Below are 14,414 nucleotides of genomic sequence, written 5' to 3' on the forward strand. Positions count from 1 at the left end.
GTTTCTGAGATGAATGATCGACTGTTTAATATGCTTTGATTTTTATGTTCAACCAAACTGGAATTTTTTGTATGCATTTCAATTGATACTTATTACTTGAATGACACTACACCTGGTTCACTCCTTTTTTGTGACATCTAAAGTCTACGCAAATATCATATTTAGTATGCAATTTGTTATTAAATATATTTGATTATAAAAGATTTTCTTCTAAATAAAATTTTGACAAAAAAAAGAAAAACCGAATAAGAAAATGCTTCTTTTGAAATCTTCTGTTGAAACATGCTTCTTTTTGCAATGTTTAATTATTAAAATGGCGTATTTTAAATGTGGTTTTGATTAAAAATGCATTTATTGCAAAATGTTTTTCACAACAGACAGACCTAATTTTGAAAAAAAAAATTAGATTGTTCTTTTTTTGCAAAATCGTGATTTTTAATTTGCGTTTTGCGAAAACAACTAAAAACTTCAATATTCGGGATAAATTTTTTAAGAAAAATTCTGTTATGTAAAAACAACTTTTACAAAATTTTTTTAAAATGCGATTTTTGACAAGTTTTTTTGCTCAGAAAATTCTGTTGAAAAAGGCTTGTTTTTTAATATATAATTTTGATTCAAAATGCAATTCTGCAAAACGTTTTTGAAAATTGAAACACTTATTGAAAAATTCTCATTTTTAATGAAATTGTGTTTAAAAAATGAAATTTTTGAAAAGAACTTGATTTAAGAATTATACATTGTAATTCAATTTATGTTGAAAAATCCTTTTTCTGTATTCAATGTATTTTTTTTCACAAAAATGTAGCTTTGAAATTTGATTGATAAATTTTCTGCAAGCTTTGTTTCTTTTAGAATTTTACTTGCTGCCAAATATTGTTTTGTTTACCTTTTCATCTCAATTGTTGATTTGTTATTGCCGGGAATGTATAGGAACCAAATTGCTTTATACTTTTCCGTCCCCCAAACCCTTTCATTTTTGTAACTCAAATTTTTTTTCCGATTGATGTTTATTTTATTGAAGAAGTCAGAAAAGACTGGCCTTCACTTCCAGTTTTAAATGCATGAGGGGACTTCCCGTTTTTGACCAGAACTTGTGTTCCCATGGCGCGAATTTTAATGCATATATAGAGCTTAGTTTGCTACCATGAGTACAACTCCCAGAAATGAAAATATTGTTGAAAAGTTGTTTTGGTATGCAAGTATTGCGAAAAAAGCATTGTTAGCACCTCGTAGTTCCTACGGTTGTGCTTTTGTCATAAAGTTATATGCCTAGCTACATTGACTTGTCTTTATTAGCAGCAATAGTTCGGCAAAAGAGTGACAATGAAGCAATATCTCTCCAACTCCATCAAAACTACGTACCTTTTCTTTGTGAAAAAAAAGTTTTGAAACACATGGAGGGCTACAAGAGCGTTGGATGTTTGATTCTGTTCATTTAGTAGTCGCCTTTAGCCAATGTTGGCTAATGGATCGCTGGAACTTAAATATTACAACTTTTCTTTAATTTAAAAACAGCGGTGCTCGAAAAGGTGTAGTTGGGAAGCGCATAATTTCGACTATTTTCTCTCTCTCTTTCTCTCTCTGTAAGTGACAACTCAACCGAGTGTTAGGTTAATTTTACGTTGGTATGAGAAACTTTACGACAATTTATATATAACTTATACAAGCACGTAGCCTAAGACGATCAACTAGAGCAAACAAAACAAAACTATAGCTAATTTGGTTAAATAAATGGGAAATTAGCTATAGCTTTGTTTTGCTTACTCTAGTTGATCGTCTCAGGCTACGTTTACGTGCTTGTATAAGTTATATATAAATTGTCGTAAAGTTTCTCATACCAACGTTCACCAGACTATTCGTGCGTTCATGATCAGACTTTCGTGCGTTCATGTCCAGACTTTCGTGCGTTCATGTCCAGACTTTCGTGCGTTTTTCCTTGTTTCCAGACCATGTAAATTTGAACGCACGACACCCCCTTCGGGCGTTCATCTGGGTCTGGACATATCGAATCGACTTTCCGTCTGCGACCTCAACCTGGGACCCTAGAAGAATCTTTCAACAAAAGGGACTATAAACAGCGCTTTTACATTTCATATCTCAAGCAGCGTCTGTTATATAAGATATTTTAAGACCATGCATGTCAAGGTGTATCACGTTACGTTTCACTGGGATACTTATATTCATTAGCCCTAAGGAGAAACCCGATTGAAAGTTTGAACATTTCAACGAATCCTTTAAACTGAATCAAAGCTGTTTCAACGTCTTAATCACCTCTAGAGTGATCCTGGTGTGGTACAGTACACCCTCATCTTCGAATTCTTCCTTGAACATGCTGGCCAGAGTCATACTCTCAGTGGGCAGATACCTGAACACTGCCTTGTCCTCCTCCAGCAATCTCTGCAGAGTCACCAGTGCCTCCACTGGCTCTCCTCTCACAGATATGTTGGCTACCCGCTCTAACCTGAAATGACTTCGCTCTTATCTTGTATCAATTTCATATGTAAACTTATAATCATCTTACATCTTTTTGAGGGGTAATTTTTGGGGGTGTAAGATTTAGCAGTCCCATGTACTCCCCATTACTCCCCTAATATTATTAAATCGTTTTACCCCCCTAAAATTACCCCCTAATCTTAGATCTTTTTGAGGGGTAATTTTTGTGGGTAAAATCTGATAAACCCCCTTTACAACCCCCCCCCCCCCCCTCATATATTTACGTAGTTTTACCCCCATAGAGAATTACCCCCACCCACTCTTACATCAGTTTGGGGGGTAATCAGGTGGGTAATTTCAACACGGGCCCGTATGATAAAATTTCTTGAAAAATGACCTTATCTTCTCTTCGTTATGTTCTATGTTTCATTAAAATGAAAACTATTGTGACCCACTTGCAAGTAAAATTCGTTAAATCGAATTACAATTTATAGAGGTTAAGATAATGTAGTTTAAGATCTTAGAGTGATCCGGTAACACGAAAATAATCCTGATACTGATGGCAACGATTCTGATAATGCTCAACGATCCTAATAGTGTAACAATTTTATACAATTTAAGAGAACGTACTAGTCAAGATTAATTCCAGACTTCTGTCAAATTATCTCAAATTCACTTCTATAGTCTGCTAAATTGATTAAAATTGTATAATCTTATCGAGCTCTGCTTGCAAGAGTTTTTGAAGATGCGAGTCGACGCTCAATTTCAAAGGCGTTATGGTTATTGCTTTATCTTAATTCTAGTAAATTTCAATTTCCTCATATGTCGGACTCTATTTCCAGCCTATTTCAGAGCTGAACACTTACAATCCCAAAATGAAATGGAGATTCAGTTCTGAATCAAGATATATATGCATTCCCTTATTTGCATCATGAGCAGGATAAAACGAGAGAATATTTTTATTTCATTGGTACTTGACAGAGTTAAGTTGATTCCTTATGAACAGAGAAATGATGCCAAAATTGTTATGTTCGAAAAAATTAAAGAAGCGCGCTATATCATTAGACCGTAAAAGATACATAACGACGTTCCGTCATGGAAAGGAAGCGCTGCAATTGCTGTCACTGTTAGCTTAGAACCATCTTTAGCAACAAAATAGCGAAACAATAAAAAAGATGGAAAAGGTGTGTGTGTGTGTGTGTGTGTGTGTGTGTGTGTGTGCCCAGGCTACCCGTACTTGGAAAATTTGGTAAGGCCGTAGTACGGCAGCGTATAATTCTTGGATGAAAAACGTACTAAGATAAAAAAAATGACTATGGACCGTAGTACGGCCGTAATAAGTTTTCTAAGTGAACGTATTAAGGCTGCGTCAAGATCAATAAGGTGCCGTACTAGGGCCGTATCAAGTTTATTAAGGTGTCGTTAGTAATGTAATAGCCAGGCAGCTGTCAGAAAACTCTCTAGTCAAGTTAACAACCGACTCCTTGGGAGTATTCCAGAATTTTTTGTGGTTTTAATCCTCTTCCTTTTTCATTCAGGGCTTGGGACCGGCAGTGGCGGAGTTACTGAAATAACTATAGGAGTACTGACTTTTTTCCTCCTTCTTTTCATGCAAGACTTGAGACCAATAGTGGCGGAGCTACTGAAAAAAACTATGGGAAATCTGATATAGCATGGCCGATAAAACTACGCATGTAGAAATTGCCAAAACAAAAAAACGAGGACAATAAACATTTAAGAAAGAAAAAACTAGACAAAAACACAATAAAGATAAAAAGTTGTCGGAAACAAAAGACCGCACAGAAAGGCAACAATTCACAATGACTGTAAGAGTCGTGAAAAATTTTTTTGACTCCGATTACAAAAAAGGTCTAATGTTTTGGCATGACAAGTCATATGATTAGATAACTACGAAAGTTTTCATCTAAAAAGTATTCGAATTGCCTTCGGAACAATCAGTGTCTGTTGTTTTTTTTCCGTGTCCAACTTTCGTTCAAAAAAGCCTAACCACCCAAATTACCAATCAATTGTTAATTTCATACTGATTTTAAACTCCTTATGAACCATCAACTTGCAAATTTTTCGATCAATAAAGGTGGAACACATTAAAACATATTCAATAAATTTGAAAAATTTTTTGACTTAACTGGAAAAACTGATCAGTGAGAGCGTACGATAGTCAATTATGACTATTATGACTAACCTGTCAATCAGTGCTGCTGCACAAAGTCAAGATGATGTCCACATTTTGGGAAAGCGCATTTTTTTTCGATCACTGTATATGAATATTTGGGATTGATTCAATGGATTTTCGATACCAATGGGAAACAAATTGACAGTAAAGTATTTCTTGCTTCTTAAAAGGGACAAAATTGAGTTGATTGTGTTGATTTATGTGTGAGAAAGAATATGTCATTGTGCTGCGTTTCAATATGCTTCGTGTGTATGTAGCTGTTCTTAGTGTGAGCATGTTTGATTCTTGTGTGTGCGTTGTGTGTTGATGTGCGTGTTTGTCTTCCTGAGAGTGAGAGATAGACTGTATGCGTTTTGCGTGTGTCTGCTTGCTATTTCTGTGTTCGTGCGTGTGTTTGTGTCTGTGTGTGACGTGAATGTGCTTCGTTTGTGTGTGTTGTTTTGTGTTTATGACTGAGTGTGCGTTGTTGGTTTACTTCGTGTGTGTTATATGTGAGTGCGTTTGTGTTTGTCAATGTGTGCGTTGTGTGTTTGCGTGAAAGGTAACTGAGTGTTTGTGCTGAGTGTTTCATCTCGGTGTTTGTGTACGCTTCCCGTTTGTTTTTGTATTGGAGTGATTGTGTGCTCGTGGTAAGTGAATGTTTGTGGTTGTATTTGTGTGCGCTGTGTGCCCGTGCTTCGTATGTAGTTGTTTGTGTTTGCGCGTGACCGCTCTGCTTGTATTTGCTTTGTATTGTGGGTGTTTGATGAAGTGTATGTGTTTTTGTGCTATTGTGTGTGTGTGTGTTATTTGTATGTGTTTGTTTGGCAAAGTGTTTTGTGTGCTTTGTATGTGTGCGTGCGCGCGTCAGTTTGTTTTTGTATTGTCAGTGTGTGCGTGTGTGCGTTTGAGTGTGTCTGTGTGTGTTCCATTTGTATATGTGTGTGAGTGAGAGTGTGTACGTCTGTTATGAGTGCACTTTGTGAGTTTTGTATGTGTGTTTATTTTGAGTGCGTGCTGTGGGTTTTTTTGCTTGTGTATTGTTTGTGTATGTATGTGAGTGTGCTAGGTTTTTGTGTGCGTCTTCGTGTGTGTGTGTGTGTGTGTGTGGGAGAGAGAGAAAGAATATCTATGTGTGTTTTCTATGTTTGTTTACGCTTTCTGTGTATTTGTGTGTGTTTGCCTATGTACGCATTGTGTGTGCGTGTGTGGGTGTGTATGTGTTCAAGAGAAGTAAAGACTGTGTGTGCATTCTGTGTATGTCTGCTTCGAGTAATTTAGAGCGTGCGCGTGTAGGTGCGTGTGTTTTTGTTTGAGTGTGCTGTGAGTATGCTTCGTGTGTGTGTGTGTGTGTGTGTGTGTGTGTGTGTGTGTGATGTGTGTTGCACTTGTACATGTGTGTTTTTGCGTGGGTCTGTGTGTGTGCAAGTGCGCGCGCGCTCCATTTGTGTTCGTTGCGTATTGTGTTTGTATGATTGAGTGTGCTGGTATGTATTTTTGTGGGTGCGCTGCGTGTGGATAAGTGTGTGTGTGTGTGTGTTTGTATGCGTTAGTTGTGTATATTGTATGTGTGTTTGACTGTATGCTGTGTTATTTATGCGTGTATATAGTATATTGATTTGCTTTGGTTGCCTGTTTATATTAAAATAACAATATCTACATTTTCAGCTAAAGTTTTTTTTTTCTGTGAAGTCTGGTTTCTTTTACCCCTTTTTGTGCGACACTGTCCATGTTAGCGTTGTTTTACGCGTTGAAATTCGTCATTGAAATAAAGATTTATACTCCCAAAAAATATTCAGAATGTAACAGTTGAAAATGGAAGCAGTGTACAAATGTTAAATATTTTTCAAAAGTACCAATGCTTCTCTTATTAAGAAACTCATTTCAGGTGTAACGCAATAGATTGGTCATAAACACATACGACAAATAACATCAAGGCCATGAATGAAACTCAAAATTTATTTTTATAACGCAACTTTTCAAATGTTTCCCAAGTGTTTGTTACAAATTATAAGATTTCTCAGTTATGGAAAAAAAGGTGGATCTGTTTTGTTTCGGCCTCCAGTTTAGAGCCCATATAACTTTCAAACGCCCTCTCCTCCGCCTACGTACTATTCTATACATAGTAACGCGATATTAATAGCAACGCATAAATTGCCAATTGAAAATCATTACGAGCGTCTACCGGTAACAGATTTTTGAGTAGGTTTACACGTGTTTAAAAACAGATTTCACTTTCATGAGTGTTAATGCATTGTGCGTGTGAAACATACTTTCGAATTTCGAGAACGAAAAGGCGGTGCCCTCTAAGGAAATTCAAGTCATTCTTTTTCACTTTTAAACTGGAAGTTGAAAAAAGAAAATTGATTTTCACCGCGAAATATGTTTGACGGAAGCGCCCTCTGCAAAGAAATGCGCGGCAGGGTATTTGCAGTTTAGTCCCTCACTTTAGTAATCTTAAAACATTAAATCGCAAAATTGAGCGGCAAAAGGATTAAAATGTTGTAAAATGCCTTTACAACCGAATATAACTACTTTTCACAATTATTTGACCCTATTTTTCATTTTAAGGCTCTTAATTGCTTTGTGAAATCACTTCCACAAAATTTAAGCGCTTTCTGCATTGAACGGAAGTCAGCACCTGAAAGCTTCAGCCACTTTCTTCGGAAGTGGATTTTTCGGTACCGGGCTTTAAAAACACTGGAGGTGGTTGTCAATATAGTTCTAAAAATTTACTGTCACCTTGGCACAAAAGAGAGAAAAGAAAAAGGATAGATACAAACTTGACCAATATGGCGATAAATACTATTTTATCAGTATCTAGATCATATATCTAGACAGCAAATTCAAACGTAGCTTAGTTACGTGTTGGAGACTTTGTCGAATGAGCTGAGGATGTAGTAGGGATGCAGGGTGTTGTACTTGGGGGCAAGCACTCTCATGTAGATTGCATCCTGCTCTATCCAGATGGAGGGCCCACGCACTATTATGATTGACAGACTCATTTGGTGCCTGGATAAAGTACAGTGGCAATTACAATTACAATTACCACCTCCAAACCACGGGAAACTGACATTTTTAGAGCACAAATTGTTTCATTTCAATCGTTGGTTTCAAAAACTCTTGTGCAGGTAACGCATGCTTTCTTCCTAATAATGATGGGTAGGCATAACTGTATTAAAAGGTGGGAATTAAATAGTTAAATTAAATAGTTGTAATTTATAATTTTTTTTCTGTTAAGGTATAAAAGTTTTGCTTATAGAGCCTCTATGTTCTATCCGAGTCGGCGGAATTTTTCTCATCATATCTACGACCATGGTTCTGTCCAACTCTGCGGCCATTCAGTTGTAGATTAACTAAGAAACTGTTCCCAATGACATGAAACTTCGAGAAATGAAAATGGATGATATGATAACTACGAATCCCGCCAAATTTATACAAAAAAATGTCTTCCTTCGCAAAAAGTGATGAACCAGAAGTAGCCTGTTTCCCTGGCTACCCACCCTGCAGAAAACTATGAAAACTTGAAAACTTCTAAGGCGCCATAGAGAAATAAAGAAGATTAGTACTGCGCAGTATAAGGCTATGAAAGTTTTCTAAAGCACTGTATCAAAAGGTTGTACTTGCCATTTTCTGAAAGCTGACCTCCTGAAAACGATTTTAAACAAAACGGTTATCTGATTCAAGCTGTTTTTTTTTCGGCAAATTTTACCAGTTGTTCAGATATCAAAGCTAAAAAAATAGCAAAAGTTCCTACAGAACATTATAAGGAGGGGCGTATGAAGTTTACTAAACTTTTCAAAGCTATAGCTTCTGCAGATACATTTTCCAAGAATCTGAACTGATGAAAAAAAAACTTAGCTCAGGAAAGGGAATAGCTGACAATTTCCGCCTTTCTAGAGCAGTCTCAAATAATCAATTTTTATCGCTCTTTTTCATATCACCAAGCACAATGCTTAATCAATATGCAAATATACTTCAGACGACGGCACAAGTCACAACCCCACTTTGACGACAACACAACTCATCACTTCACTACACAACGAAGATGACACATCCAGCATATTTCTGCTACAATTCACAAATTCGGATTTACAATTCTTAAACCCGGATGGATGCAGCAGTAGAAATACTGGATGTACACCTCTAACCAATCAGAGACTGAGAATAAACTATTTTCCTATATATTTCGCATACTTAACTAACTCTAGCGAGTCAGTTAGCTTAGATACACCATGTGTATACTCTTGACTTTGGTGCTGTACTGTATTATCACCGTATTAAAAGATGTTTAACCTCAGTGTTTTACAGAGTCATTTAGTCTTAGAGATATAGGTAAGCCTAGTTCGCGCGCAGAAATAAATAGCCCTAGCTCCTTATACTTTAAGGCTGTAAAAGGAGCCCAACTTGTGTCTGCTTTAACTGTTGCAACCAGTGAGTTAACAAACTCTGTCCGTAAAAAGAACTTACACAAAACACACCATTCTCTCTTGAGAAAAAGACTAAGAGCTAGTTTATACAACTTTATACTATTTTTACAATTAAAACTCAGAAAACAGGAAACACAATCCCAACATATAATTAAACAAATTAACATAAAAACACAATTATTAACAAAATGAGCGATCATACTGGCCAAACATCATCGAAATTGGATACACAATTGGCGGAATTACGATTAGTCGTTCTTACACAACAGAAGAAACGTCGTATGCGTGAAATCCTACCATTTAGAGTTAAACACTATCAAAACCAAGATGAACTAAACTTACGCCTAAATACAGCAAGAGAACTTAGATACCACCATTTTGCAGTAGAGCAACAGCGTCTCCTCTCTTTATCAGATAGGGCTTCACAAGTCTCACGGACAGCTTTTCTTTCATGCTTATTTGAAATCTACGGAGCTCAACGCACAAAAAGCTCATTTCTTTTAATTTGTGACCCTCTCACTAACACCTATATTTCATTTATCTATAACACCTTATTTAACCCACTATCAGACACGCTATTCAAATTAATGTAGTATGGATAGAAATACAACCCTCTGATAGAACTGGTGCTGATAGAAAACTGTCAATTGAATTTCTAAAACGCCTAGCGTCAACACTAGAAAACGCTGCTTTAAAATTACAAAAAGCGTACACAAAATCGTTAGACAAGAAATTGAAGGTTTCACTCACCCTATAAATACGTACATAAGTTCTGCAAGAGATGCAGATCTATCAGAAGCAGGGATATTAGATTCTCTCCCACTTCTATCCTGGTGCGTACACAGATATTGGAAAAGTTTGGTGAGACACATTTTCTCCGCTACAAAAACCATAGCAGAGTCACACCCTCAATTAATGGATCAACTACCAGAAACACTACACTGCATTTATGACCCCAATTGGTTTCCAGAAAATTGTATATTTATCACAGAAGTACCATCTGAAATTATACAAAAAATGAAAATTGATCATGAAAATATAAAAATTATAAATCATAATGCCAAAAATCAACCATCTATATTCAAAAACATTACAGAAAACACAAATACATCTCTTGAATGATCAATATTACAAAAAAGGGATAGTAAAGTCCATCACGATGGCCCAGGCATCTCCACAGTCACAAACTCTGGATTCAGCCAATTACGCTCGGGTGAACCCACTACCTTCACCCCCTATTTCTTCCTGGTAATCGGGAGAATTACACCTCTTTTTTGCGAGCGACACAAGCTCACTGACGGCACAAACTTGACCACTGAGTTCATCACAACAACTCCTTCTACAAAGAAAACAGCCGTTGCCACAGCCACCGCAAGTTTTTCAACCCGTGCCACTACAATAACAGCGGTGCCAGCAGCCTGATGAGGTTGCTGCGGAACAGTCGGCTCGCTCAACGCCCGAAGCAGTAATCCCTAATTAGGCCTATTCTGGCAGGATTCGCGGTCCCCACTCTCGCTCACGACCACTCACTTACCCTCCGCCTGTAATGCCCACACCAGTGTCACATTCCATGAGCATTCACAAATCGAGGTACAGAGTACCCACAGCCCCTCCACCTCGACCTCAGCCGCCCCTTCCTCAACCTTCTCCTTACGATCGGCAAACCTCGAGCGAAAACTATCCCTGCACGGGTCCTTCAACAAGGAGACGCCCTAGGGCTACGGCGCACGAGATCTACCCCATACGATCATCGCCGATTCAGGCCTCACAGTTGCCTGCTTGGTGTACATCAACCCCACCAAGAGGCTCATAGCCCTCAACCTCCAAGCAGAGAGTAAGTTCCTTTACTCCCACAGGAGGCACGTTTCACAGAGCACTTGGCTCGAATCTTAATATTCACCAATTCACGACTACTCTGGGCATCAACACGGACCACGGTGTTCATATCCCAGATCGAATTAAAATTGTTTCAACGTCGCCTCACCACACGTTGAAGCCAACGGTCAGCTCGTGCTCTCTGGGACAGTTGGAGAACGAGTAAATGAACGAAAGACGGGATAAGGCACTCCCACTCGAGTGCATTCACCTACCTATCAATCCACGATTCACAGGGAGATTATGGCACCTCTGCAAGTACTTCTTTGCTCTCGCCTATCGTCAGAACGATTATCTTAACACACTTTTCAAGAGAGATGATTCCCTTCATCATATTTACCAGAAATACGACCCCTTGAGCCTTCAGCTTGGTTTTCTGCATCCAACACAGATGGATGTAAGCAACCAAACACACAATGTGAATCGGACTAAGATGCTACACACCATCCATAACTATCTCTTTGTCCAGCACCACTTCAACAGAGAAAGTCCCTTGGTTCACAAAAAATTCTCGCCTTCAGTACACGAACACAGAACTCACATCCCCATATTATCTGAATTATAGTTATATTATCAACCCTACCTATTGCGAAGGCACCCCCAGTAATTTTGATTGATCAAAAATTACTTCTTGTTTTCCGCCACTCGATACGAAGACACATCAACGATTTTTGTCCCTATCGGATATCTTTATGGTGTTGAGGGAGGAGCTGGGGAGTGCATGTATAGACACACCTTCAACCTCCTCTACAGGAACTGGATAGCGGACAGGTTGGCGAGCCGCGAACCATCACCCGAAGGGACCTCTAAGGTCATAGGTACAGTACCAAATGACCTTAGAGGAGAGATGCACCACCTTCAGAGCTAAAATTGAACATCTAAACATCACAAAACGCTATTTAAAGTACACATATTCTGAATCTACGTTAGACGGGCTATTCAAAACACTAATTTTTTAAAACAAAGTTCAAATCTTCAAGATGTCAACGGGGTCACCCGCTGGTGTCAAACGCTTCTGGGGCTAAAATTGAGGGCAAGTTTACTGGCCAATTGATCTACAACGGCGAAACAAAAATAAACCCCCTTAGTACAGTTTGTAGCAGTGCTTGAGATACGCATCATATTAGAAAATGAGCACAATCGGTACATTCTTCAAGGAGTTATAGCAATTATAAGGTACCGTACCAAATGCCAAGAAAAGCGAGGTGACAGCTCTGCAGAGTCAAAATTGACCACCTCAACTACATAAAATACTATATAAACTGTATATGGGGATACTCCCCACTAACTGAGGATTCTGAAACACTAACATTTATAGAGTATATCGCGTGTTTTGTTGTTCCGAATTTTGCGTCACCCAGAATAGCCTAAAATTCGACTTTTTTGAAATTTAAACTTTAATAACTTTCTGATACGGCCGATTTGAGAAACTGACCAGACACTGCAAGCAAGAGGGCTTCAGTGTCAACTCAGTGTCAAATGCGACCACTCCCGTTTTATTTGGTTCAGTACTTCAGAAGATATTAACAAAATACTATTTTAAACCCCAATTTTTGGGCAAACAGCGAAACCCAAGATCTCCGGAAACAACGTGAAACAGCGTTCCCGGCGTATTTGTGGGTGTAATTCTGGTCAACTTCCACGTTCTAGGTCACGGCAAACCTTCATGGTGAGGTGGGAAGAAATTTACCACCTCACCATGAAGGTTATGATGTTTTGTGTGTTTTGCCATAAAACAACATCCACAGAAATTTGATGAAATCGTGTAAAAAGAAAAATTGTTGAATTAATTCCATTGTTTGATACAAATAGCTTCAACAACCTAAGTAGTGTCTAGACAACACAAAACGCACGCCGAAAAACTTGTTCAATCGCGCAAAACAACACTTCAGTCAGAAAATTTGTTATTCCGCATGCACCATTGAAAAACAGTTCTAAAGAAAATTTTCAGGACTGTGACTAGCCATTCCAGAAACGAACGTCTCAATAGCAACAGATTAGGCCAATAATCACTCGTTTTGGTCAAAAATTGAATGAGTAAATCGAAAAAGTACAAAACAATAAGTTCCTTTATCAATGTGATGAAACAATTTCCTTCCTCCAACTTCTTTATTAGGCCGACTTGAAAAACCAAGAAAAACTGCAATCAAGGGCCGTTTAGGACCAACAAAACCCGACAAAGCCCGTCTAATTTGGTACAGTAGTTTGGGAGGAATCGTCAAACTCATGAAGCGTACCCCCGCATTTTGGTCTAATGGGAAACACCAGCTTCTCAAACAATTAAGCAGAATGGCTAAAAATGGTGCCACGTTGACAATACTGAACGCAATTTGAGTCCACTCAGTAGTTATGATGATTTCGCAAAAAAATGATTTCGCATAGTTCATGATTTCGCAAAAAAATGAAAAAAAGTTGAATTCCCAAAAATTAAGGATTCGAAAAGCTTCATCGACGCAAGAAAAGACTAAATGACACAATTTTCAAGCTGCAATAACCCAAATTAGAAGAGAAACTACATCAGTACTAAAAAACATTTAGAACATCATTATTTTTTTAAATTTTTAAAAATTACAGCTTGAAAACGTTCTGAGCAGGACAATTTAGAAAACAATTAAAGACTGCAGACCTTTACAAGACTCACAGTCAATAAAAGGCGACCATGACCGGTCAAATTGACCGAGTAGTTCAGGAAAAATTGTCAGAAACAAAAAGCGTGCCCCTAAAAATATAATTTTTACTTCAATTTTTTCAAATTTAAACATTAATAATTTTTTGATTAGGCCAATTTGAGAAACCAACTGAACACAGCAAGCACAAATAATTTGTAGTCAACAAAACGCGACTATTCCCGTACAATTTGGTACAGTAGTATTGGAGAAATCATTGATGACATGAATCGTACTCCGATTTTTTGGCTTTTGGGAGAGCCCAATTTCACGCAAAATCTTGCAAAACGGATAAAAACGGTGCCACGTAGACAAAACTGAACGCCATTCAAGTCCACTCAGTAGTTAATGAACAACCAAGACCTCTATTGCGAAGTGGGAGAAAATTATCACCTCGCCCTAAAGGACAGGATGTTTTGTGTGTTTTGATAAAAAGAATTCAAACAATAAATTCATGATTTCGAAAAGAATGAAAAAAGAATGAATTCCCAAAAACTAAGATTTTGAAAAACTTCAAGGACCATAGCAACGCCTAAATAACACAATTTGCTAGCAACAATATACCAGTTAGAAGAAAAACTACATCAATACTGAAAAACATTTGAAACATGATTGTTTTTAAAATTTTTGAAATTTACAGCTTAATAACGTTCTGAGCAGGGCAATTTAGACACCGATTAAAAACGGCAGACTTTTACAATACTTAAAATCAACAAAAAGCGACTATGACCTGCCAAATTAGAAGTGTAGTTCAGGAAAAATCGTCAGAAACATTAAGCTGCCCCCAAAAATATAATTTTTACTTCCTTTTTTTTTCAAATTTAAACACCAATAAAT

General features: G+C 37.6%; 1 protein-coding gene across 1 annotated transcript in view; it reads right to left on the reverse strand.

Annotated features, from left to right (window-relative positions):
- The window catches only part of LOC142341324 (uncharacterized), a 58,897-nt gene that overhangs the window by 6,792 nt on the left and 37,691 nt on the right, over positions 1-14,414 (reverse strand). The window contains exons 3-4 of the mRNA XM_075392248.1: positions 7,472-7,618; positions 2,272-2,461 (exon numbers count right to left, since the gene is read on the reverse strand). Of these exons, the coding sequence (XP_075248363.1) occupies positions 2,272-2,461; positions 7,472-7,618 (337 nt within the window). The remainder of the gene's footprint in view (positions 1-2,271; positions 2,462-7,471; positions 7,619-14,414) is intronic.

This window comes from Convolutriloba macropyga, chromosome 6 (assembly GCF_964194025.1).
Source record: "Convolutriloba macropyga chromosome 6, txConMacr16.3, whole genome shotgun sequence".
Classification (NCBI taxonomy): Eukaryota; Metazoa; Xenacoelomorpha; order Acoela; family Convolutidae; genus Convolutriloba; species Convolutriloba macropyga.